Below are 27,028 nucleotides of genomic sequence, written 5' to 3'. Positions count from 1 at the left end.
AAAGATTTTTTGAAAAAAAGTATTACAGTAACATTTACTTGCTTATAATTAAACTTAAAATGTTTCCTAATCCAAAAATTAATTTTGGACACTATATAATTCATGACATATTTTGGAAATACTTTATAGATTAAAGGAGGATTTTCTAATAGAGAATGACAATTAAACTCAAGTTCAATGTGAAAATTATATATTCCGTGTTTTTGTATAATATAAACTTATCTATCATGTTATCTAGGGTTAAATGTGACTCCATTTAATGCCTATATAATAATTATTTAATCTCTTCATGCTTCCCTTCTCTGAAAAACAAGGAAATGTGCTAGAAATGGTGGTACATACTTTTAATAATAGCATTCTGAAGGCATAAAGAAAGAACTTTGAGTTCAAAGCTACCCTGTCTACACAAGTGTTCCAGATACACTGCCACAAACAAAACTCCAAAAAAAAAAAAAAAAAAAAACCATCAGGGCTATTGATAGATGATGTTTATATAATTATGATTTATATATAGCTATTTCCTGAGAGGCTCTGACAGTACCTGACTAATACAGATGGAGAGGCTCACAGCCATCCATTGAACTGAGTACAGGATCCCCAATGAAGGAGTTAGAGAAAGGACCAATGGAGCTGAGGGGTTTGCAGCCCCTTAGGACGAAAAACAATATGAACTAACTAGTATCTTCAGAGCTCCCAGGGTCTCAACCACCAACCAAGGACTGCACATGGTGGGTCTGATTGTTCTGGTAGCATGTGTATAGTAGAGGATTGCAAATTCAATCATAAATAGGAGGAGAGGACCTCAGCCCTGTGAAGGTTCTGTGCCCCAGTGTAGGGGAATGCCAGGGCCAATAAGTGGGAGTGGCGGGCATGGGGAGAGGGGAGGCAACAGGGGTTTGTTCTTGTTTTTGTTTTGTTTGCTTTTTGTAGGGGAAACTGGGAAAGGAGAAATTTACATGTAAATAAAGAAAATATCTAATAAAAAAAAGAAAAACTGTGAGATATGTCTAACAGCAGCAGAAACACAACTAGTCTGTAGAGAAGCCAAATCAAAACTTAAACAAGGATTGACAGTATAAAGAATTCCTGGGGGCTGGAGAGATGGCTCAGTGGTTAAGAGCACTGGCTGAGGTCCTGAGTTCAATTACTAGCAACCACATGGGATCTGACACCATCTTCTGGTGTGTCTGAAGACCTCTGCAAGTGTATTCACACACAGAAAAAAACAATAATACTTCTTTAAAAAAAAATTGCTAAACCCCCGCCCCCAGCCTCACCCTTACAACCAAACAAAAAGACAGGATTTCTTTGTGTCATTCTGGCTTTCCTGGAGCTTGATTCTTTAAGCAGGCTGGCCTTGAACTCAGAGATCTGCCTGATTCTGCCTCCTAAGTGCTGGGATTAAAGGCATGGGCCACCACACCTACCAGTATGAAAATTTAAAACTAGAGCAGCTTAGCTCTGATTTGTTCTATCATTCTCTGTTAAGGTAAATTAGTGAAAATCAGTAGGATCAATGCACTTGTTAGAAATTCCTCTTGTAAATCATACACTTGGGTGACTAACAAAGCTTGCCTTTTAAAACAAAATCTACTCACTTTGCTTGTTATTTTTCAGAGAAGGTCTTACTATGTAGTCCCAGCTGTCCTGGAATTTGCTATGTAGACCAGGATGAACTCCAGAGACCCTCCTATCTCTTACTAGGATTAAAAGCACATGCCACCAAGCCAGTATTGATATTAACTATTCTTGTAGATCTAATCAATACTCTTAACTTTTTACATAAGACTGCACAATTTTACCTTAAATTCCTAAAACTTACAGTTTTCTGAAGCCTTTAATTATTAGAGAAATTATTAATTATTAATTATTATACATTAGAGAAATTAGACATTCTCTTGGTTGAGTTATATAGATTTGTTATAGAAAAATGAAGAAACAAGAAATATATAGAATAATAAAGAAACTACTGGTTTGTTTTCTTTCTTTCCACACTCACAATTACTACTTGAAGGAATTTAAGAGTAGTTATAAAAACCACACTAGAAAAACTAAGGATTTTATTGAGAAGACAGTGTAGGCATGAATGTGACTAAGGGGATAGTGGACAAAGACCTATATCTGCTTTAGTATAAAGTTGAAACAGCTACAATGGCTTGCTTAGTTATCAACCCACACCTTTTAGCTTTCTTAGAAAGTAACTCCAAATAGTTCTTGATAGCTTTGTAGTGTTTATATACCATTAGCTTAATAACATTAATTCTATAGCTATATAATTATGGACATACAACTTAGCCCATACTTTTTTTCTTCATTTTCAAAATATGAATTTCAGATTAAAAAAATAAAGATCTTAAGATCTTACTTATCCTGACCGATATCCTACTAAGAGTCCACTTCATTTAAACAAGCCAGGGAAGGTATATAAAACAAGCTGTTTTCTAGGCAGAGAATTCTGGGAAAAATTAATTTTCAGGATATTAAAAAAAGTATACTGACATCTAATATACTTTTTTCACACAACACTGGCATGATAAGTATTCTCATCGTTAAAACTGGAAAAAACTGCCTGAGTTTAGAAACAAAGATGGCCTTTATGAAGAAAGTAAAATCCTCCAAAGAAATAAAATTAATTTATATAATATTTTATGAAGAAAATGGATATATTTCTTTTAAAAAATATTTCTCAAATATTTCCTGGAAAAACAGCTGCAAAGTATTTTGGGCTTTCACTACACTGTAAGCATCTATAACAGATTTAACAGAAATATTTAATGCCACTATCATACAGGATTTCACTTCCTTTTTTAAACTGCTTTGTTTATTAAATACTACAGAGACAGGGGCTTGTGTTTGTGAAACTTTGAAATTACATAATCCAAGTAGTTAAAATTCTATATTTTATGCTATTAATTACACAATGTGCTCATTTTGTTCATATAGTCATCTCAATACAATAACATCAGGTATAATACATAAAATCTAATCCATTAAGTCTTACCAATTTATGACCTGATGAGACACTCTTGTGGACAACATTCAGTCCTTAGAAGCTAGAATAACCCTCCAACCATGTGAGGGCATCACAACTTTTAAACTTTCGGCTTTCGATCATTATTATGTCACATTCCTCCTCCGATGCTGAATTCTAAAAAAAATTCTAGCAAAGAGTTTAAGTAAATAAGTGCTGTAATCAAATAGCCTTTAAAATCGTTTATAGCAAAGATTCATGTTTTACCATGATTACACAACTGATATTTTTAGATGTAAAATAATTTGAAATACTTAATTAAAACTTAAAATTCCAACATGGAGTTCCAGGCCACCAGAATACTTGTCAGTGAAGAGCCATGTTTAAGATCACGATCCAGAAATTCTGATTTAACACCATACAACCTGATATAGACAGTTTTTATTTAACACTACAGAATGCACTGGAGCACTACTCTCTAGCCCAAATCCATGGATATCTCTAATCCAGTACAGTTGGCAAGATCAGAAAAATTTGCATGGATTACTTTAACGCTTAAGACAGCATTCCATGTTTATTCCGACATCTCTGTCTGTCTATACTCCCAATTTTTAAAGTAGACATGTTGGTAAGAACAAATTTCATCACATGCTTTATATACAAAAATAGTATACCCTGAATTATTCAACAGTGGTCCTGGAAACTGGGGAAATATTTAAAAATGGCCAAAACTACTTTGTTAAGAATATCTTCTTAAATTATTTTTCTTTGCCAGAAAGTTTCTTAACGGGCATCTATTTCAATCCCTAAAGAATGATATCATTAAAAACATTTCCTGTCTTATAATTCATATTTTTTATTTTTAGTTGTCAGTGATTCACAGCAACAAGTTGTGGTTACAATTTTATGTAAATTATACTCAAATAAATTATTTAATGGGTGGGTGGGGACAAAGAGAAGGGAGGAAGAAAGAGACCCATTATTGAGGAAGATCAGTATGTTCAAAACTCTAGACAGTCTTGGAAAGGAAACTCTGCAGCTACCTAAGGTATCTGACCTAAATGTATGAGATGCATTATGCTGCCACAGACTTTACCTTTGAATGGGAACCTTTCTATCATACATGGTTATTTACAAATAAATATAATCTTTCCAAATGTAATCTCACAACACATTTGACTTCATTAAAATCATGTGAATTGGATTTTTTCCCCTAAACACATAAGCTTGAAATGAAAGCACCTGGTGAAGGCAAAAATCCATATTTATCCAAAGCTGTGATTGCTTTATCAACTATCACCAAATGTCTCTGAAAATTAGTTATAATCCTAGCAATGAAACATTCAATATTTTAAAAGTGATGATTTACTCTGTTATAGGAAAAATCTCACAAGCAGATAAAATATATAATCCTATTTAATAAACTACATGCTTCTTGGAATGTTTATTGATAGTACTGGTAATTTGCTTGTCTAGAAGGCTTGAATGAACTGATCATTTAATGAGCAATTACTTGACTTTAGTTAAAAGGGTCTGCTAACTAACACAATATTATAGTAAGTGCCTAGGAAGGCTTTAGGAGCCATATATAAAGTAAATTCTGATATTTTACTGATAAGCTTATAGGAAAAAATAAATACGCAAATATAATCTCAGAGTTTAAAAACTATGTTTAAGAAACACAAAACTTCCATTTCAATTTTTTCCTTTAGCACACATTTTAAAAGAATTAGTTATTATATACAACAGTGTCATATTTGAAGTTACTTCAAATCTTTAAGTTCCAAATGGTAGAAAAGTCTTATTCTAAAATAAATTAGCTGAAGTACTTATAGATGAATAAAGAGTAATCAGATGATCTTTGAAATTTTAACATTAGAATTCCTTTTATGTGTGTTTACCTAGAAGACTTTATCAACCATGATCTAACAATATTTCTATTGTTAGGGAGAGAAATCCCAATAACTGACAATGTGCTTTTGAAAATTTCAAGTTAAGAACTAAGTTTATGTTTACCATCACTTAGCTCAGTTTTCTTTATGAAAAACAAAACAAAACAAAACAATGAGTAGGAGGGCACAGATGAATGGCTTAAAATTTCCAAATATTAATTTGAAAGTGATACACTTTCCGAAATAACTTTTTGTGAAAATTGCTTCACATACTAGGTGTTAAAGCCAGGACTTTTTTAGTAGGTGAATGCTCTACCACTGACAGCCAAATCTCTAACCCTTTGTCGCTTGAATGAATATCTTTAGAGTCATACACAATTACATGTTCAAGTATAAACCATATTTCTTTTAAAGTATTCTAAAAATTCTATATGACTACCTATAAATATGTTCCCTATACTTTTACATAGTTTTTCCATAGATTATATATTAGAAAGATGAACTTAAAACAAATAAGCAATTAATCTAAATAGTTGTGATAGAATAAAAGCGTAGGACCACATGTTCCCAGAAACTAACATAGAAACTACAAGTGTTAGAACTGATCTAATATATTATGACATAGTAAAAAGCCTTTACATGCTGACATATATTTTTTATTTTTGTGTCAACATGTATGCTACGTGTTGTATGTGTCAAGGAATAGATATGGAGACCAGAAGTTGACATCAAGTGTCTTCCTCAATCAGTTCTCCACCTTAGATTCTGAACTAGGGCCTTCTCATTGGATGATCTTTAAGGCCCATGGTTCCTCTCCAGTGTTGGAATTGCTGTTGTTTTGCTGTTCCTGTTTTTTCCTCCACCTCCTTCGAAATGTGCATGCTGAGAATCAAATTAAGATCCTCAAGCTTGTGTGGCAAACATTAGCCACTGAGTTATTTCCCTTGCCCATCTTCCTTTTATTTCTTTTTCAGTGATAAGGCTTGTGCCCAGAGTCTTACATATATTAGACACAAACTCATCATTAACACTAAGTCACATCGCCCAGCCCTGTACACATTTATAAATTTACAAAGGGTGTAATAACAAAGTAAAAAATTGAAATTGGATAATATGGAATAACAGAGTAAACAGAGACCAGTATCCATACTACTCAAGAATATGTAAGGAAATCTACATATTTTCTTAATGTGAAACTACAAATTTAATTCTGAGTTGTTGATTTTCTTTGAGACAGGGTTCCTCTGTGTAGCTCTGGTGGTCCTGTATGTTGCTGGCTACAAACTCAGAGAGAAGCAACAGCCTTTGCCTCCTGAATGCTGTTATTAAGGGCCCATGCCACCATGCCTGATACAATATACACTGAAGAGTATATATAAGTATAAATAAGTAACTATGGACAGTGACAGTCATACTGCCTGTACACATACTTTAATATATTGAGGATACCACTATTTCTGACTCAAATACTATAGAATTAAAAAGCCACAAGAAAAAAACAAAACAAAACCCAAAAACCTAAAAAAAGCAAAAATATAGAAAACCAGTAGCATTCTACAAATCTTTTCATATTTATAATGAATCTTCAAATTTTGAAGATAAAAACTGTCATAACAAAGACATTTTTAAGGATATTTAGCAAAGGATAATAAACACTGTAATTCTTTTCTTCTATTAAATATATTTCTTCTAAATAAAACAAATATTTTAGAAGTAGCCAACTAAAAGTCCAAACACAGAAGCTAATTTTTGGTAGGTAATCCACAGCATTTATTTAGAAGCTCTCTTTATTCATCACCAAGCCCAAAATATTCAATGATTTACTTACTATTTTTTAGTATGAGCATGTGTGTGCAGGCACATAAAGAACACTGGCTACAGTTTAAATCTCTTCCACTGCTCCAAATCTTAAAAATAATTATAATCTCATCTGATATTTCTTCTCAAAAGGCTTATTTTAAACTGTACATGAGTTTAAATATATTGAAGTATGAACGTAAACTTTAAACAGTTGATGAATATAACGGAAAAACAGAATAACAAAAGAAAGACATCCTGCTTGTTCTACTTTAGTAATTTTAGGGTGCATTTAAACTTTCTCTTATTCTGAGCTAGACTAATAAAAGGCTTCTCCAAACAAATATTTCCTATAAAGTTCTAGATTTTGTAGAATAGGCTATTGAATTAATTTATAATTTTCTGCTTTTTAAAGCTCTGGCTATCTTAAAATTTGATGAGAAATGCGCGCACGTACACACACACATAGACAAACACATATACATATATGTTTGTGTGTGTATATATACATATATATAATAAATACCTTATTAATTCATCTAAAATTTCACCCTGAACATAATTACCATGATATCTAAGTAGGATGAATGATCTAGGTGAGCAAAACAACAAAGACAGGTAGTAAAGAAAGAAACAAACCATTTAGCCTGGTAAGTTGCTAAACTATTTCTGATTGCCAATTCTCAAGTCTATAGATGGGCAGAAAAGAGATATCAGTATATCAAGTGTTCTAAATGAACTATAGAAAAACTAAAAGAAGAAATATCTAGGAACCAATGAAACAGCACTGCAAAGAGTAAGCTAAGACTATGCTTAAACCGCCAGCGAGCAGACAATCTGCCTAAGAGCAGACACAAACATTTTCTTCTTTGTTAATAAGCAACATTCCCAGAATGTTCCCATTTCTAAAACACCTTTTGCATACTATCTGCTCTGATCTCTAAATGCTAGACTTGGCTCTGGCTTGACCCATATCCAACTTATGTTACTTGTTACTCTTATCCTACTATGTTCCTTGGTACCTTGGCCTCTTCTGAAGTTTGGACTTTAAATACAGAAGAAAAAACATCTTTTGTATCTTATTTCTCTACACAGTTGCATACCTGGATCATTTCTAATGGTCTGTCAACTGGTCCAAATAACAGCTAAAATCATAAACTTCACCTATACATGTATGCTTTTCTAAACTAATTCTTTTGCTAATGTAGCCTAATATAATCATTTCCTCAGTCAACTGGGTTTTTGACCTTTGGGTGCTTATTATTCATGAGCTTTAAGATTTCACTGATTCCTACTTTCAGACAATTTTTTCTTTGTTCAACCAAGCTCCTCTTCTCTGTTACTTTTATATATGTAAGTCAAATCTAATCACTCTTATTATACTAACCCCCACACATATGTAACCTCAATCTTCACAATGATCCACAGTACTGTTTCCCTAACTGGAATGCTCCTTTTCACTCTGTAATACCAAATTATATCTACTTTTCAGCTAAGAAAGCTACCTTCTGAAATAGCTTTGACCAATGACTCCAACTCTTCTTGTGAAGTTGAAACTGCTTGCATATTATACAGGAGCCATCATTTTCAATTATGTGGATTATGTATCTGGTTATCTTTTCCCAGAGTTTTAACCAATTTCTTCAAGAAGGCAAAACACTTCAAGTACAAGTACTCCTAGGGCAAATTTTTATAAGCAATTTGATTTCCTCCCTTTAGTCTAAATGTTCTTTTCTCTAGCACTCCTTTATCTTCCTGATATGCCTTTAAGAGATGGTAAAACTTAGAAAAGACAATCTGGATATAGACAAAGGCAATCTGACTATTTTAAAAATCTCTCAAATTACTAATTCTAACTTAAATACAGGAAGAAACAAAGGAGAACTAATATGTAATAGCATATTAGTTATTCCTATTTTGACTGTAAAGACTTGATAAATTGGAAGTATCCTGCCAGGAAAAAAAAAAGGTTTCAGTCCTTAAAATTGGGTGCAAACATGGACCTTCAGATATTCTGGAACGATTATTTAAAGCTAGCTTGAACGTTGGCTTTAAAAGCTATCCATAGGACTAGAGAGATGGCTCAGTGGTTAAGAGCTCTTCGAGAGGTCCCAAGTTTGGTTACTAGCATCCATGATAGCTCATAACTACCTTTACTCCAGATCCAAATTTGAGATGTCCTTTTCTGGCCTCCACAGGTACACACAAGTAGAATACCTCTCCCCAATAAAAATAAATCTTACAAAGGTTACCTCTACTGGATATCATTTCAAGATTTCAGAAACAGAAGCCTGAAATATGGTATCAGGCAACACTGATATGAAAATCTATGCTTCAAAATATGTAAATAACAGACAGATCATATAAAGGACTTATGGCCTCCTAAATCAGTGTTTCTCAATCTGTAGATATGATCCCTTTTCGGGGGGAAGTGGTCACATATCAGATATCCTGCATATCAGGTATTTACTGTTATGATTCATAGCAGTAGTAAAATTGGCTATGAGTTACCAACAAAATAGTTTTATGGTTGGGGTCTCCACAACAGGAGGAACTGTATTAAGGTCACAGCATTGGGAATGTTGAGAACCACTGTCCTAAATCTCTGAATGGTTCTTTTGAACAACTGAATCTATTTACCTTTGTAAAACATTTACCTGGCAAATTGTCAAAAAAAAAAAAAAAGAAAGAAAGAAAGAAGGAAAGAAAGAAAGAAAGAAAACAAAAAAAGAAAAAGGAAAAAGAAAAAAATACAAACTCCATAATTTACAGTAGTCCAAAATTAGGCTTTTTGGTGAGATCCAAAACAAAGCTGAAAGTTATAATTACCATTTTTAAGCCTAGTATTACAGAAATCTTTAACCCATCTGTTAAGAATAAATAGAACCACTGCTTTCTCAGGGTCCCAGATGTGCCAAATAAAATTGTATAAATTTTTGTTTAGAACTAATAAAGCTAGTCATTTTCCACTTTGTCTTGTGTGTGTATGTGTGCATGTGTGTGTATGTGTGCATGGGTGTGTATAATTACTCTATTACTGAGCCATACCTTCAGCCCACATTTAATTTCTCTTTCATATAAAAAGTTAAAAGGAAACTATACTCCAGTTTCCACTGTTACCTTGGTACCAATCAGTCCAGTTTACAGAGAAGACTATCTACAATATTAATCTCTGATTATACTGGCAACAGTACAAATATCCACTAAACTTCTTAGTTCTAGATATCAGGCTCCAAAAAGAGAAAATACATATTTGGGGTATTAGAGAGTGAGTAAGTGAGTGAGTGAGTGAGTGAGTGAGTGAGTGAGTGAGTGAGTGTGTGTGTGTGTGTGTGTGTGTGTGTGTGTGTGTGTATGTGTGATGGTGTGTGTATATACCAGAGGTCAACATCTATCCCACTACATCCCATCTTATATTTCAAGGCAAGGCCTCTCACTGAATCTGCATCTTACTAATTGGCTATACTGGGTAGACCAGCAGGCCGGTAAGATCCTGAGAGTGTTCTGTTTACACAATTCTAGTGTCTGGCTTGCTACATACATCTATCTATCTATCTATCTATCTATCTATCTATCTATCTATCTATCTATCTTCTTTTAAATTGGTGGCAGGGATCTAAATTCAGACCTACTGCGTTTTCCCCAGCTCAGAAATAATTTTTAACCAATAAGAAACGATACAGATACAGCAACTTGCCTCATTTCTGGTATGTTAAAAGGATTTGGTATCTACTAAAGAGAATAAATATTTCATTGTAACAACAAATTATGAGCAAGTAACTTCTATGGTTGTCTTGGAATGAAACCTAAAAGATCATTTTGATATTAGATCCAAATTATTGAAAATAAAGATCAAACCTCTCTCAAAAATAATACAGCATTCATACTGACATGACAGCTTATGAGGTACACATTACAAATAATTAAAGTGCATTTCAAGCTACTTTTATTATATTCAAACAATGTACTATATTTCTTTTGTATTCAAGAAAAGGATAAGGCTCACCTCAAATACTATGTGAGTGACTAAAACTTCAAGTATTTCATACTATAATCTACTTATGTATTTATTTATACTTTATACTATTAGAACAAAACTAATAAAAACCTGATTATACATAAACATAGTACTACAAATTTTAAAACTTTCTCTTCAAAATTATTTAAAATGATTTTTGGTTAAGTAAGAAACAAACCATCTACAAGATACTTTGTTTAGAAAATAGCTTTAGAGTTATACACACAAATAAATCAAGCCTAAAAATTAAAAGGTTTACCATTTCCCATTAAGCCAATGCAGACCATGTCTTAATATGACATGTACATGCACTTAGCAACTCTCTTTTCTAAGAAAGAGAGAGCTGAGTCTATGAGTTACCCAAAAATATGCCAGAAGACACAAATGAGTTGCCAGGCAGAGTTAAAAGAATCTAACAAGCTTTGTGGGAATTTAAAACAAAACAAAACAAAACAAAAACCACTGTGCTCAACTCCTATTAATTAAACGCTGTATGATAGATTGCTAATAAATATTCAGCCAAATAACTGAACAAAGCATAAACTATTTAAAAATGTATATTAAGCAGAAAGATAAACCAAAGTATCTTTTGCCAAAAGTGAAATCAAGTTTTCTTTTGTTTAAGTGAAAAGTAAGACCTAAACAGTATCTCTCTGGGAAAAAACAAAAAACCTGTTTTGAGGGTTTACATATTGTACAGATCTATGAAATTCTAATCAGCAAACTTCATGACAATTTCTTGTCAAAATTAATGGCAATTTTATTATCCAGGTCTTGTCCCTCCTCCAGTTTTTTAGTTTGAAGTAGTTAGTGTGTGTGTGTGTGTGTGTGTGTGTGTGTGTGTGTGTGTGTGTTATAAATCCTGTAAAATACAAAATTAAGACCAATTAACAGAAAAATGTTTTGTATTAAAATATATTAAGTGACTATTTCAAGACAAAGATATAAACCTTTAAAAAAGAAAGATATAATATGGACAGAATGCAGTAAAATAAAAAACATTTACATTTTATAGAAAAGTCTTTTGGTTTATTTTGCTGCTTTGTCCCATGCTAGATACCATATAATCTACCCCCCTTTTAAAATAGCAAAGATCAGTTTTATGCAAAGCAATTCATGCATACACTTTTGCATGTATGCATTCCATATCAAGTATTCATACCTATCCCAGAGGCTCTTTGATTCCTGAAACGTGTTCAAATGGAACGCTTGGTAGAAAGCAGTTGAAGGATTCCTGTGAGATCCAAGAATCAAATGGAAATGAAGTTGAGAACGAACAGTATAATCAGAAATTACAAAAAATGGAAGATTTTAGATTCCTACACAGTGTAACCACTTAAACTTGAAAAAGGAAAAAGAAAATATTGTTTAAAACAATACTTTGGAGATACACACACACACAGCAGAACCCACAGTAATTCAAGATCAAAGTTCTAAAAGAAAGAATAGTAGATAAAGTTAAATACTAATATTCAATTGTGTCCATATATATATTGGTGTGACCATAACAATTGTCTACGGTTTAGCTGTTAAGTTGTTCTCCAGTAGTGTATACAGGTACAACACTAAGCTTTAGCTTCCTAGGATTTGTTGGAAGAAAGAACAGTTAACAATAATGTAAAATCCTTCCTGGATTGTTCATGATACATTTCCACTTTAAGTTTATTTGTGCGCAGTTTCTCTGGGTTAGTATGTGTATGGGGGACAATTGTAGGAGAGCGTTCTAATTTCTAGCATTAGTTTACCGCCTCTTTAAAGGGTAAAAACTTACCAACTATATCACTTACTTCTATCATCCTTAGGGCCAACATAACAGAAATAACATAATAGAACATAATATACAGAAGTAACTCATGAGCTGATGTAGGCAAACTCCAGTATGTACAACTGACTCTGTATGTTAGGAATAGTTTTTCAAGGAGCTAAACAGAAGAAACTTGGTTCCTAACAGTTTTCAGTCATTAAGTAATTTTAATGTCTTCTTTACCATCTACAAAAGTTAACAAGTACCTGTTACATCACTAAGAATCCCTGACTTGGAGCTAAAGATGACCACTCTGGTGCTGTTGCTGAGGGCCCAAGTTTAACTACCATGATCCTCTCATAACTACATGGGACTCCAACTCCATGGACTCTTATGCCCAATCAATCACCCACCAACTCACTCACTCAATCTTTCTTGTCTGAGTCCACAAGGGAAAAGAAAAAAACAAATCTTTGATCCATGCTTTAGCTAAGAACATGCTTGCCATATATACCAGACACTATTCATGCTACTTTACACTTTATTTTATTGACTCAATTTCCACAACAACCCTACCTAACAGGGCTAAGATTTACTGTTTCTATCTCACTGATCAGAAATGGATCACACAAATATCAGAGTAGGTAGCAATCAATCTGGCTCTCAGTTCCTATCACAGATGTCAGTTGAGTCACAACAATTCACTGTAACTCCAGTTCTAGGAGATCTAACACCCTCTTGTGGCCTACATGGGCACTGGCAGGCACATAGTACATTCACACACATTCATATACACAAACGAAAATTTAAAACAAAACTAAAAACCTTAAACTATTCACAAAGTTGTCTGCATTAGCAATCAAATATCAATGACCATCAAACTAAAAACAGAATCATGATTTCAAAACCAGAATTGTGTCAAACTGTATGCTGTATACACAACCACTTTTTAGAAAACAGTTTAGATCTTAACCAACAGGTACCCCTTTTGATAAAGGGGTACCAGAAAAGGCACACTGACACTGGATAACATAGAATAACCAAAGTAGTTGTTGGATTAATTAGGACTCTTAAACAATGTAGTTCTTATTGCTTTCCCTACTCTATTTTCCTTTCTATTCTTTTAAGCCTTTAGTCAGAAGCACAGATTAGATCTGCCAACAACAAAATTTAAGAGGATTCCAACATTTTCTAACTTTTGTTAAGCTAGTTTTTTTTTCCCCCACTGCACTGATAGAAAGTAAATGATCTGAAAATCTAATTTGGCTCCTCCTACCACCAACTAAATCAGGTCTGCCCAGGACATTATGAGAACAGGTTTGCCATTCCTTACATTTTGTTTAGAAACTTCAACTTTAATGAAGTAACTCTAAGAAGATGGCAAAGGGAGAGGAGGATAACTTTGAAGTTAGTGCCCAGTTTGGAATTAAATATTCTTTATAAAGAATATTTAAAATTAAATCTCAGAGATGACATTAAAAAAAGAACTTCAGACATTTTGACTTCGGAAATACCTACATTTAATTTGAAGCAAATTCACCCTCTAAGCAAATTGGTGGCAAAATAAAGTCACATGACTTGTTATAAAATGCCACCATTTTTCAATGTAATGATGTTTCTTATAAATCAAATATAAAAATAAAAAATTATCTACAGTTAACAGTAAACATTAGGGTGTGAAAAGGTTCTATGAAATAAAGTACAATAAGGGGAGGAAAGGATAGATTTTTTTTAACTGTGGTTTTGAAAAATGTTTACAAACAAAAACCCAGCATTTTAATTTAAAGACTGCAATAAATTCAATACAAACTACATCTCATTGTTCTAAGAATTGCTTTATCGACCCTCAAAAGTAATAGTTTATATTCACTTCAAGTAAGTTAGAATACTGGTTTCGAATGTAATTTCTTGCAGAAGAGAATAATAAAAAATGCACAAATGTTGAATATCACTTCAGTTACATCTTTGTGCTATTAGGTTTCATTTAGCAATTAAATAATCTTATTAATAGTTTTCCTTAGGCCCTTAGGGCCCCTCAATTTTTATGTCATTTCAAAGTAATTGTTTGTGCCCATTGGTATTTACAATGGCTTTTTCTTTCTCTAGTCCCTGGCTTCATACACTAGTCTGTCATTTTAATTTCCCAGTTCATGAAAACTGTATATCATAAAGTTGAAGCTTAAAATATGTCAAAAGTCAACATTCAAGATTACATAGAAACCAAACAAAATTAAAAAAAATCAATAAGGGTCATTCCAATCTAACATGTGGATTAAGTACTTGTAAATATCTTTCAGGTCAAAACAGAACCATTCATTAGTTGTTACTGTAATTTTGCTTTCTTCCCATTCATTGTTTGCTAAGTAATAAAGCAAAGAAACACTGGCTTCTGAGTGTCATACCTAAGTATTTATGTTTTCTTAATCCATAAAAGAGAATAAAACACTTGTTTACAGGGTATTGAAGAGACCAAAGGAGATTATGTTTATATAGGACTTGACACAATTAAGCTTAGTTTTATGTTGTACAAAATGCAACTTTTGGTACAGAATCTTAACATGCATCAAGTGTTTCATCATCATCAAGGTAATGTTGAAGCAAAAAGAATAATTTAAAATTTAGAATTAGGTGCATGAAAACTAGTATATTTGCCAAATAACAGCTCTGACTTCTGGGCTTCAGTGCAATGCCCCACCCCCATAAGTTTATCACATTTTAACATATAATACAATAATCACTGAAATAAATACTGAAGTAAGCTGTAAGAGACACTAATTGAGCAGTAAAAGTTTCAAAAAATACTTTTAAATAGCAACTGGAAAGCAAGAATCTAAATTTACTACGGTATTAAACCCTTCACTCTTCTTCCTGTCAATTAATCAAGTATGACAGTCTCACTCATTTCACAAGCTGCTACTTCTGAGCTTAGCAAATCACCTCTTATCAGTGATCTAATGTGAATGGCCTTTTGAATTAAAACTCAGTTCAAGAGTTAGCCTCTGAGAATGTACAAATATTGGGTTAATTCTAAGACAGAAAACTGGATGGCTGAGAACAGAGGTAAGAAGTTTTCAATTTATCCTGGTTTAGATATTTTAAATTCTGAACTACAAATGTACATACATGCACACATACTCGAAGACAATGTCTAAACAGAAGTCAGTCTATATTAAGAAATCACATTTCTTAAACTGTTCCCCACTAGCATGTAGCATTTACTCCATCAACACCTAACACATAGATAATCTAATCATAAGATGCCACCTTAGAAGAAATAGAATCTCATTTCTGTACCCTCATGTTTACAACTTGGAGAATACAACAAAAACTGAATGACTAGTATATTGTTCCTTTAGCTATTTATTTTGCATTTAATTTACTTCTGGAGTATTTGGGTAAAGATTTTCTTCCAACCAACCAACCAACCAACCAACCAACCAACCAACCATACAAAGGTAATAACAAAAAAAAGTGGTGGAGGATTTTGACAAAAGGTCATCAATTATACAATAGTAATAGCAAAAAAAGTGGTGGAGGAGTTTGACAAAAGATTCTTCCCAATCTCATCTTTTATGGGCTCAACAGAACTAGATAGAACTTTTAAGTTATGACTAAGACCCAAATTTTAACTTTACAAATGGAGGGGGATAAAAGCTGAGGGGAATTAAATGGCTTGATCAATTAAATCCACAAAGTAGTTGAAGAATCCAGATTACAACACAATTTGTTGTAACTCTTACTACATCATGACTAGAGCAGTATTCTCCTTTTCCATGGGCATGAGCAGGCACACACACATGCAGATAAAACATCTTTCCATATCAGTCATATACCTGTATATCACTTGAAGATTCTTTGAAATTTTTATACTATTTCAGGGATATTCTGTAATGGAGATGGGAATATTTATTCCAATTTCTTATAGATTACTCACATAAAATTTAATGTTAGGCCAGCAATTCTCAACCTGTGGGGTGCCAAATGACTCTTTCACTGGGTCACATTATCAGATATCCTACATATCAGATATTTATATTACCATTTGTAGCAGTAGTAAAATTACAGCTATTAAGTAGCAAAGAAAATAATTTCATGGTTGGAGGTCACCATAACATGAGGAACTGTATTAAAGAATCCCAGAATTAAGACTGAGATCTCCAAGGCAGGTATCCTCATTTTTCACATAAAGAAGCAGAAATTACACAAGGCTAAGTGACTGGCTTGTCCAAGATACCAAATATACAGCAACAGATTTTAATTCAATCATCTGGAGTCATGGTCATTCATATGTTAATACACAAACATTGATTGTATTTAATCAAAAGAATGCCCTTTTCCATTTTTGCCTGTTTCCATGGCAGAGGTGAACTATAAAGGATCTGTTTGGTATAATACACATAACCTCTCAAATGGTAAAACTATAACTCTCTTTTAGAAGCTAATGGGCCTTAAAATTTGCTTTTAAAATCCTTTATTATATATAAACTTTTTACCTGTTATATAGGTTATTAATAAAAACAGCCTAAAACATTCAAAACAGATTTTCCTTTATTATATATAAACTTTTTACCTGTTATATAGGTTATTAATAAAAAGTAACAGCCTAAAACATTCAAAACAGATTTAAAATATTCCAATGTTCTTTATAATTTGATATATTTGCCAGAAAAAGCTTATCTTCTATAGAGTAAAACTCCAGTCAAATTTTAGTGAATACTTATGGACAAAGAGACTAAACCAACAATCAGATTTCACTTGCTTGCCTTGCCTAGTCTAACAAATAGTAAATATCCTAAGAAGATAGCAATAAAATTAGTAACTTAATTATCTGCAAAATTTTCACTTTACCAATACATGCATGCACTCATGCATTTTCACACACACACACACACACACACACACACACACACACACACACACACACACACACACACACACACACACACTGTCTGATTTGGAGGTTTGGTTTTTTTTTTTTTTCCAAGACAGGGTTTCTCTGTGTAGCCCTGGCTGTCCTGGAACTCACTCTGTAGACCAGGCTGACCTCAAACTCAGAAATCTGCCTGCCTCTGCCTCCCAAGTGCTGCGATTAAAGGCGTGTGCCACCACTGCCCGGATAGTTTTGAACTTGAAATTTGAAATTGAATTTGAAAGGGGAGGGGGACTGGAGAAATGGCTCAGTCGTTTAGAGCAAATGCTGCTCTTACAGAGGAGTGGGTTTGACTCCCAGCACTCACATGGCAGCTCACACTGTTACTCTAGATCCAGGGGACTCAATATCTTCTTCTGGTCTCCAGTGGTATCAGCAAACACAAATGTTGTACACATACATACATGCAGTCAAAACATTCATACACATAAAAAAAAATGAGCTAATTTTAATTTGGAAAATTCAGAGCCACACGCATGAAACCAATTTATGTTATGTCCAATATTATCATTCAAGTTTGAGCTAAACACATTAAAGTATTTTATTAATGCTATAGTATGATAAGGCAAGCTGGTAAATCTTTATGGGAGGCATATAATTGTTTTTTGCGATGGTGTCTCATCACATAGCCCTGGCTAGCCTGGAACTCACTATGTAAACCAGGTTGGCCTTGAAATTACACAGTCTACCTCTGCCTCCCAAAAAGGCAACTATTTTTTTTTAAAGTAATGCTAGACTAAAAATATACAAATATTGAATAATTAGTATGTCTTTGATTTGGTATGGGAATGATAAATGATTTATGTATGTACATTCTTTGTAGATGTACCCCTATCAGTATTGTGCTATCTAAAGTACTAATTTTAAACTAGTTGAATATTAAAAAAATAAACTACAAGCTTAAAGGTTTTTCCAGTACATGAGTTTTGGTGTATAACACCCCACAAACAATACTAATAATTAAAATTTCTTACTTTAAAAAAAAAAATCTGGTATTCTTTTGCATAAGCATCAAGGGGTCAACATTTAGGCAACATTTAACAATACAGACTCACTTTTATAAAGCCCCTTCTCCTTATATTAAAGAGTAATTAGTAAATAGTATCTAAATGGCCTAAATTATCCAAAATTAAAAATTTATAAAAAACAGACTATTTAGTCCATCCTCATTACTTACAAGTTCACTTCTAAGACCAAACTGGATGTTACTCTATTATATTTTCTTTCATCTTAGTTATTTGCCATCAATCAATATAATACTTTTCTACCCCTAAGTTCAGGGAAATGAAAATTAAAACCTCTTTTTTACTTTCCTCACATCCATTTTCCTCTATAGAAAACCGAGGGTGAGAGCATTTGTTTAATGGATCATCAGAGGTCATCTGCATCTAACCCCTCCTTGTGAAAAAAAAAAGATAAATTCCACTCCAAAGTATCACATACCAAACGCATAATCCCAGTGTCATACCAATCCCAAATGAATACTGTCAGAGCCTTAAAGAATAGACTGATGGTGTACTTATTCTCAGAGATACGTATTATGTTTCTAATACTATGTAAAATGACTTCTCACAAAGGTGATTTAGTATATTTGATTCCATACCCTTCACTCATCTACCTGAAAAAAAAAAACAGTACTAAAATAGTTACTTGGAATGTGTTTCATCCATATACACATAAGTATGTATTTTGTTTAAAATAATAAACATTTGGCCCATAGTAACTATTTCTCAATTTAAAAAAGATGTTCCTGTGAATATAAAACACCAAGATCCTACTGATAAAGCTGCAGGAATTTCAGCTTCTTTGGATAATCTGTAAATTCAGATATATTTTATTTACATCTATGTTTACAAGTAATATATATTTTAGCAATTAGATATTTCTAATGACTGTACCATTATCAGTTTGTATACTAAATATGTTATGTATACATCTGATTTTATACTTTGACTACCAACCAACTCCTGGGTAGGAACATATTCCCAAAGTCTTAGTTTGGCATAAGACAGTATCTCGCTGATGATTTACTCTTTAATTGTAAGGCTGGAAAAAAGCAAAATTACCTCCATGATGCAGATTTAAAAAAAAAAAAAAAAAAAGTTAAGGTCCAAAGAGACAGAGTCAAATAAGGAGCATTCATATTTTTAAATTTATATGCAGGAAGATCAAGGAGACCTTTCTGTAAACATAGCTCTTAAAGGGGGGTCATTACATTTTACACCAAGACAGGAGGACAGTGTTGTTCCTGGTATATATTTAAATAAATCCTCACTTAAACTTCAAGTTAAAAAAGAGAGAAGTCCATTAAATGTAAGTGAAATCCATTAAATAAATATATATGGACAAATTTGTTACAGCACATGACACATGCCAGTTAACATTACTAGAGATTAGCAAATTAACAAGACTAAGTAACATGCCACTAAAAGATCCTTACAATAATCAGGTTTTCAACTGTCAGTTAGACAGTTGACAGTTCACAATCACAGCCATTCATGAGTTCCTGGAATGCTACCTTCTGAGTTCACACTGGTCAGTTATTTATGGAAAACAATCTGAACTGTGCTCCACTTAGGGCCAGTGATAGTTTACATCTCTCATTTACAGTAAAGGAGTCTGTTAAATGTACAGCCAGTTTAAGCAAAGTTTGTAATGTTCACTATAAAAGTGGCTACATAATTCTGTATCAATCATCATTATAACCACCAGTTTATACAAAGTGTGTAGCCATAAATTTTTCTAATCAAAATGGCTGGAAAAAACTCACAACTTGATTACTTAATAATATAGGGTCAACAGACAATGATAAGCACTCTGCATCAGTAGCTGTTTAATAATCTCAAAACAGATTCACTATAGGCCTTTATATGGAACCAAACCATGATAAGACTTCCAATGTAGGAACCTAAAACCCACCTTGTTAACTTCCAATCTTCTTTCCTTTTGTTTAAAAACAAAAGAACTATAAAACCTGTTAACTAAATTTGGAATTTTAACAAAAAAATGAATATTTACAAGTATTTCCTTAGGATCTAAATGCATTAACCTATTCAGGAAGTTTAAGACATTAATTCCTCAAGAACTCTCCAATTTATATTGTACTTGAAGTATTATAAATGTATGATACTGCAGATTTTAAGAAGGTAGTCTCAAATTATATTAAAAGTAATGTTTAAGTTATTCATCTAGGTAATTTAAACATGTGCTTGGAAAATTGTTATCCCCATGTGTAAACTTTAGAATGCCCTCTTCTACACACTTTCTAAACAAACAAACAAAAAAAACAAAACCCTATTTCTAATTAATGGATTCATTCCTTCACCAGGTGTGTTGGTCTAGTGACAAAACATCAAGTGTGTAAGATTACATCTTTGGAAACTAGCATGTTAAAAAACAACAGAAAAGCCAATAATATGCAGTGCAGAATTTAAGACTGGGGTAAAGTGGCACATTTAAAATGGGACTACACACAAACCCTTGAAAAGGATCGACTGATGCAAGAACAATGACATAGCACTATTTGTAGTCAAAACGTATTTGGAAATAAGATTTCTGAGATTACTAACTTTTCCTACAGTAAGGAAAAAATACATGTATCTGTAGAAAGACTCAACAGGAATATATGAGAGTTTCCATTTGTCAACAGATTTGTTTCAATAACATAGTTATCCTTTTAAGTTCTGAAGACTAACTGTAGATGCTGTAAACTGTAAAGTGCGTGAAGAGGAAAAGATATACTTTTCATTCATAGGTTTTATGTATAAAAGAGGAGATTGGGAAAAAGTCATTAATTGAAGACATACAGACAGGACAGTGTATAGATCAGAGAAGGCAAGTAAAAGATAATTTACTAACTTAAAAAATATAGGTTGCTGCTAGCTAGAAAAGGTACTTATTGACCACCAAGGTAAAAGGTAAACGCCACCTGCTTGTCATATGTGGCCCTACCCTTGAAAATAGGAGCAACTAGAGAATAGAGGGGGGGTTTTTTGTTGTTGTTGTTTTGAGTTGCTCATGAAGTCAGTTTTCTTTTTTTTTTTTTAAACTTTGTAATTCCACCTATGTTAAATGTTTCTGTACCTGGCTAATTAACTAACACACTTATGAACATTTAGTTCAAGTGCAACAGACTTCCCACAACTTGGCTACAAAAATCATGAATTCTGAATCACAACAGTGATGAATGAACTCCAGTAAGCATTTTTAAACTAGCAGAAATAATAAAACAAGGATAACTGGAAGTCAAAAAGTTAAGGCTGTGAGAGAATATAGAAGAAAAGCTTTATCATTTCATGGTAGTCTTCATAACTAATGATTCTAGATCATACCAAATTTTGATCCTTTTAACTTCTAAAATTAACCTCTCTTAAAAACTTAATGTAAAAAGATACCCAACTCTTCCTGTAATTTTTAATGTAGTGTTAATACTGTAATTAAGTGTTTAGCAAAGTTGGAATTATGTAATGTCAAAGGTCTATGTGACAGCTCCTAAAAAACACCCCCCCACAATTCCTAAGTAGGCCACAACCAAACATCACTGCTATTGAATAGTGTAGCAATACACTAATTTTTACCTAAACTATTTACACTCTAGGTAGAGGGAGTTGGTTACAGACATTTCAAAACTATAGTTTTTACTACTGTAAGCATTTCACACCTCCCTTCCCTACACTAAAGACTGATAAAAGAACATCCAGTTTCCCTGTACTTTTTTTCCTACTTTGCTTAAACAAAAATAGTATCTTTGAGAAGTACTGGGGATTCTCATGACCCCCTGTATTAAAAGACTGACTTAGGGATAGTCAAAGCTAGACTTCACATTTTATCATTCTCTCCAGTCTTCTCAATTCACTGATGGAGACTGCTTCTAGTCCATCACTTCCCTGCCCCCAGGAAAAGGCTTTCTGGTTTTCAGTCTTAAGAGGTCAAAACTAACTCAGGCAAAACTACCATAAACACTCAAAAGTAATTACTGTCTTAGAAAGGGACCCTCTTACTGAAGGGTGGGGGCAATACCAGCTCTCATCTTTAAACTGTTAAACTGAACTACATCAACCACGCTGAATCACTATCCATTTAATTGCTTAAAAAAAAACAAAACAACAACAACAATCCCGTGACTTTTGTCTCCTTACTTCAAAACTTTGAATTGATTTTTACCAGTCTTAAAAATAAAGACCTTAAGTGGAAACAAACTCCCAAAACTGCATCCTAAGATATTTGGGCCATGACATTCAAAACAAAAAAATTTACATACCTGTCTTCATCACCATCAACAGGAATAGCTATGCTGAATACAGAGGTGGCCAGACTGTTCATAGGTGTTAACTGAAGAGGGTTTGCCAGGGCATCTGCAACTGGAGGTTTCACAACAGGCTTATTTTCAGCAATGAGAGAAAGTGGTGCTTGAGGTAGGGGTTCAGATTTTCTTCTAGTATCGTCAACTTGCCCGACTAAAGGCTGGGTCTGAGTCTGAAACTGGCTTAGGTCAGACTGGGGTAGACTTGTCGGTGCACTGTGTGTGCCTTGCGCTAAGGGTGGGCCAACTTGCTGGATCACGCTGCTGCTTCGGCTGACTGGTGTATGGCTGCTCAGCTGCTGAGACTGGCCCAGAGGCGCGGGTACATTTGGCATAGTAACAGAAGTGGTGGGCACACTAGGCACGCTTGGAACGGGTACCGCTGCAGGCACGTTTGGAACTCCGGGCACCACGGTGTGAGGACCCCCAGGCACGGCTGGCAGCTGACCGCTGCCACCCATCTGCTGCGGAGGCTGCACGGGCTGGGGCTGCCCAACCCCAGTAAGCCCGGAGCCTGGCTGCACCACGCCTCCTAGAGCAGCTGGGGCCACTCCGGCCGGCTGACAAGGAGCGGCCTGGCCTACAGGAACCGGACCCGGGGCCACAGCTTCACTGGGCTGGGCAGAGGCGCCCATCATCTGGGCACCCAAGGAGGACACGCCTTGGCCGGACCCCAGAGGAAAGCTGGCTGCGGAAGCAGAGGTCGCGCTAGCACAGGTAGACAAGGGCTGCGCAGGACTTGGCGGCTGCAGGGCCACGTGCGGCGGCAGGTACTCACTCTGGCCGGATGGCTGGACCGGCAGCAAATGCCCGGGTGGTAGCTGAGGCTGGGGATAGGCGAACTGCTGCGACAACGAAGAGCCGACCGCCGGGCCGGGCTGAGCTGCCAAGGCCACGGGCTGCGCGAGGTTGACACTCGGTGGTGGCGGCGGCAGCCCCTGACCCACAGGCCCGGGCAGGGCGCCGCCGGCCACCGCTCCCTGGAGCTGGGTTGGCTGAACGGCTGCCGTCACTGGCTGCGGCCCGGTCGCCGCTCCCGGGAACGGCGGTAGCGACGCCGAACTTGGAGCCACAGCCCCACCTACGGGCGGCGGAGGCTGTGGCTGCCCAATGCTGAAACTCTGCGGCTGGGCGAGAGTGGGCTGGCTCATTTTCTCCGACGGGGGTAGCTGTGACACAGCAGTCAAGGAGCTGTCAGGTCCCGAGTCCAGCCCGTGCGCCCCCTGCATGGAGGCCACCACCACCACCACCGACCCTCCGGTGGCGCCCAAGCCGCTGTCCCGCTCCGCAGTCTGCTCCAGGGTATTGCTGTGTCTAATGCAATCCCCGGACCTAGTGAGGACGCTACTATCTGAATCCCGCTCGTAGTATTCCATACACGTCCATCGGCCGCGCCGGTACGGCTCTCCGCTCCCGTGGTCTAGTTTGATCACGCGGAAACGGGAACTACAAGTGGCAGGGGGCTGAGATGGAGTTGCGCTACTCGGCCCGGGAGTGGACACCGAAGTGGCGGACGCCGCCGCCGCCGCCGCCAGGGTCTGGGCGAGTGCCCCCGCCACGCTCCGGGCCGACACGCTGCCGCCTCCGTTGGCGGGCGCTGAGGCGGAGGCGGCTGCCAGCTGCCCATCTAGGATGAGGTTCGGGGACACGGTCCCGGGAGTTTCCGCATCCCCGACATTGTTGAGCGTCTCTTCCGAGGAGCTGCGCTCGCACGCCTCCTCGGGGCCGTAATCCGTGGCCCGAGAAACGTCGAAGATCTCCGAGGACACGTCCTCCGTGCGCGACTCGTCCGGGTCGTCCAGGCTCTCGGTGTCCTCGGTGATGCTAGTGGCCACCTGGGCCGTGGTGACACTGGTGATCTGGAAGCAGCTCTTCTTCTTGGCCGGCATCTTGGACATGGTGGAAAAAAGGCTGGGGAGGAACGGAGGCTCCTCTGGGACCCCCCCACCGGAAACCGAGAAAGGGCCCGAGCACGGGCCCCCAAAGACAAAGTCCGAGTTCGCGCCTGGGTCTCCCGGCCCACGCCGCAGGGTCACGGGCTGCTCTGGGCGCCGGCGACTCGACGCGACATCCTCCTCCTTCCTTCCTTCCTTCTCACCTCCCGCGGCAGCGGTGCCTCGAGTCTCGACCCGTCAGGGACGGCCCGCCGAGCGTGGTTCAGGGGCGGGCCGGCTGCTCGCACAGTTCAGCCGCTTCGGTCAGTCCAGCCCGGCGCTCGGCGCGGTCAGCAGGCCCGGCTGGGGGTGGAGCGCAGGGCGCAGGAGGCGGCGGCGGCGGCGGCGTGAGGGGCGGTTCTGCCCGGCTCGGGCTCTCCTGGCCGGGTCCCGCGGCAGCTCCCGCGCGGCGACGCGGAGGAAGAAGGCGGAGCGGCGAGGCCGGGACCGGCGCTTCCTGACGGGGCTGGAGGTCCGCGGCGGGAGGCAGCCCTCCGGTCCCGGGCTCTAGCCCGAGCGCAGTCCCGGGGCCATGCCGGCGGAAGCCCGCTCGGGGGCGGGGAAGGCCGGCAGTCTGGCCTCCCTCAGGGAGCCACCCGCGGCGGCGGGCCCGGCCTCCTCGCGGCTCTGAGGCGGCGTGAGGGGCGGCGGCGGCTGAAGGAACGGCAAGCGAGCGGAGGCGCTCGGCGGCGCTCGGCGGGGTCCGGTGGCGGGGTCTTCCGCCTCTCCTCGGCGAGGCCGGCTCCGTAGACTCCGGAAAGAGAGAAAATTCAAACTGCTGAAGCGGCGGCTGCAGCGCCCTCCACTCGGCCAAGATGGGGCTGAAATGGCCGCGCCAGGGATGCTGGGAGGAGCAGCAGCAGCCCCGCAGCCGCTGCCGCCGCAGACTAAAATGCCGCCGCTGCCGCAGCCGCCGCCAGCGCCGCAGCCGCCGCCGTTCCGTGACGCGCCGGCGTCGTGACGTCACCGGCCCGCCCCCTCCGGTTTCCTGCAGCCTTCGTGTGGAGGCTGGGGGGATTCGTGGGCGGGGCCAAAGGGGTAGAGGAGAGAAAAAATAAAGGAGCGGGTTCTTTATTTAAATTTTTTTTTTCCCCAAATCTTTAAGTTTCACGCAGCAGGTTCACTTAGGAGGAGTTGAGAAGCCAGAGGACGGTTTTAATTAATTTGCAAGCCGGGAGCGTCGCACGCTTTAGTGCTGGCGTGTGGGGACCCTGGATGACTGGAGGTCATGTGCTAAGTCTAATGTTTAGCGTAGTCTTCCTGGAACCTGGGCGATTGGGGAGAAAAGTAGGGCGATCCAGCTGCACAAGAGGTGTGTGGCTGGAGAAAGCGAATCGCGCGTTACAGGCCCTGAAAGTATCTGTTAAAACTAGGATAGTCGGAGAAGTGAGGTTTAAGAGAAACGAGGGTGACTAACACAGAACATCAAGCCAGACTGAGTTAGAAAGATGATCTTTCAGACAGAAATTCTGTCTTTATATAAAAACGGCGACAGGGATGGTTACATGTCCAGAGTAAAGTCGGTTTTAGAAAAAGATTAGGAGTTAGTAACATACTCCAAATTTTCCCGGATTTGCTGGAAGAGTTCATTTAAACTTTTGAGCCGTGGAACATGAAATCTGCTTATAGGTTCCAAAGTTGAAAAGCCTACTGTGTTAAATAAGGGTAGCTCTTTTGATTGTTCTAAGGCTCTTATTAGAACTATGTTGTTAACTTGGTGTGCTTTGGAGCATGCACAATAAGAGAATACCTCTTTCTTCCAGTACTAAGTCAGACCGCAGCTCTGAAAGTGCCAATGAGTTTTCCATCTTGTACCTACTTCCCAATCAAAATCAAGTACATTTTTCTTTTATAAGACCTGTTGTAGCCTACGCTACTTACTTAAACCAAAGTGGCCTTGAACTTGTAGTGAGCTTCCTGCCTCTGCCTCCCAAGTTCTGGCAAGCGTCTCCACATTGGGAGGGTGAGGGTATTATTTCAAACACTGACCACTCTTGAACTCTTGACATAGGAAAACAACTATCATTTAGCTAAAATCTGAGACGTTTTGCTGGAAATCAAGATGTCAGATTTATTGCAGCTTTTAGAGATCATATCAGGATGACTCGTTTAAAGTAGTTTACTCAGTTCTCTAATCTTTAAAGAACTCTTTTATCCAAAAACGGATTGAGAATTAAAATTTACACAAAACATTTTTTTATGTATTTAGCTGTAATTTATGGAGATAGATATTTTAAACTCAATAGAAACTGTCCTTCAAAGCCAAGTGACAGAGGTCAGTATATAAACCAATACCTCATAGTAACGTCCCAGTTTCTTGAGGGGGCAGAAGAAAAAAAGATAATATGTGTTACCTGCTGGTATTATTGTGGCTGAAATAGTTGATGGAATGTTTCATTTCTTTTTTCTTTTTCTTTTTCTTTTTGTTTTTTTGGGGGGG

At 37.3% G+C, this 27,028-nt stretch overlaps 1 protein-coding gene across 4 annotated transcripts in view; it reads right to left on the bottom strand.

Annotated features, from left to right (window-relative positions):
* Positions 1–24,672, bottom strand: part of Tsc22d2 (TSC22 domain family member 2) — a 50,264-nt gene extending 25,592 nt beyond the window's left edge. The window contains exons 1-3 of one of the 4 annotated variants that reach the window (XM_031373898.1): positions 22,613–24,672; positions 11,841–11,912; positions 3,003–3,160 (exon numbers count right to left, since the gene is read on the bottom strand). In XM_031373898.1, the coding sequence (XP_031229758.1) occupies positions 3,118–3,160; positions 11,841–11,912; positions 22,613–24,552 (2,055 nt within the window). In that variant the 5' untranslated portion in view covers positions 24,553–24,672 and the 3' untranslated portion in view covers positions 3,003–3,117. Of the gene's footprint in view, positions 1–3,002; positions 3,161–11,840; positions 11,913–22,612 lie in introns of those variants that run through there. The other 3 variants (XM_031373896.1, XM_031373900.1, XM_031373897.1) reach the window with 3 other exon arrangements.
* Between the last annotated feature and the right edge of the window lie 2,356 nt (positions 24,673–27,028).

Source organism: Mastomys coucha, unplaced genomic scaffold (assembly GCF_008632895.1).
Source record: "Mastomys coucha isolate ucsf_1 unplaced genomic scaffold, UCSF_Mcou_1 pScaffold16, whole genome shotgun sequence".
NCBI lineage: Eukaryota > Metazoa > Chordata > Mammalia > Rodentia > Muridae > Mastomys > Mastomys coucha.
Note: the sequence above shows the minus strand (reverse complement) of the source record. Positions and strands in the feature narration are given on the sequence as shown.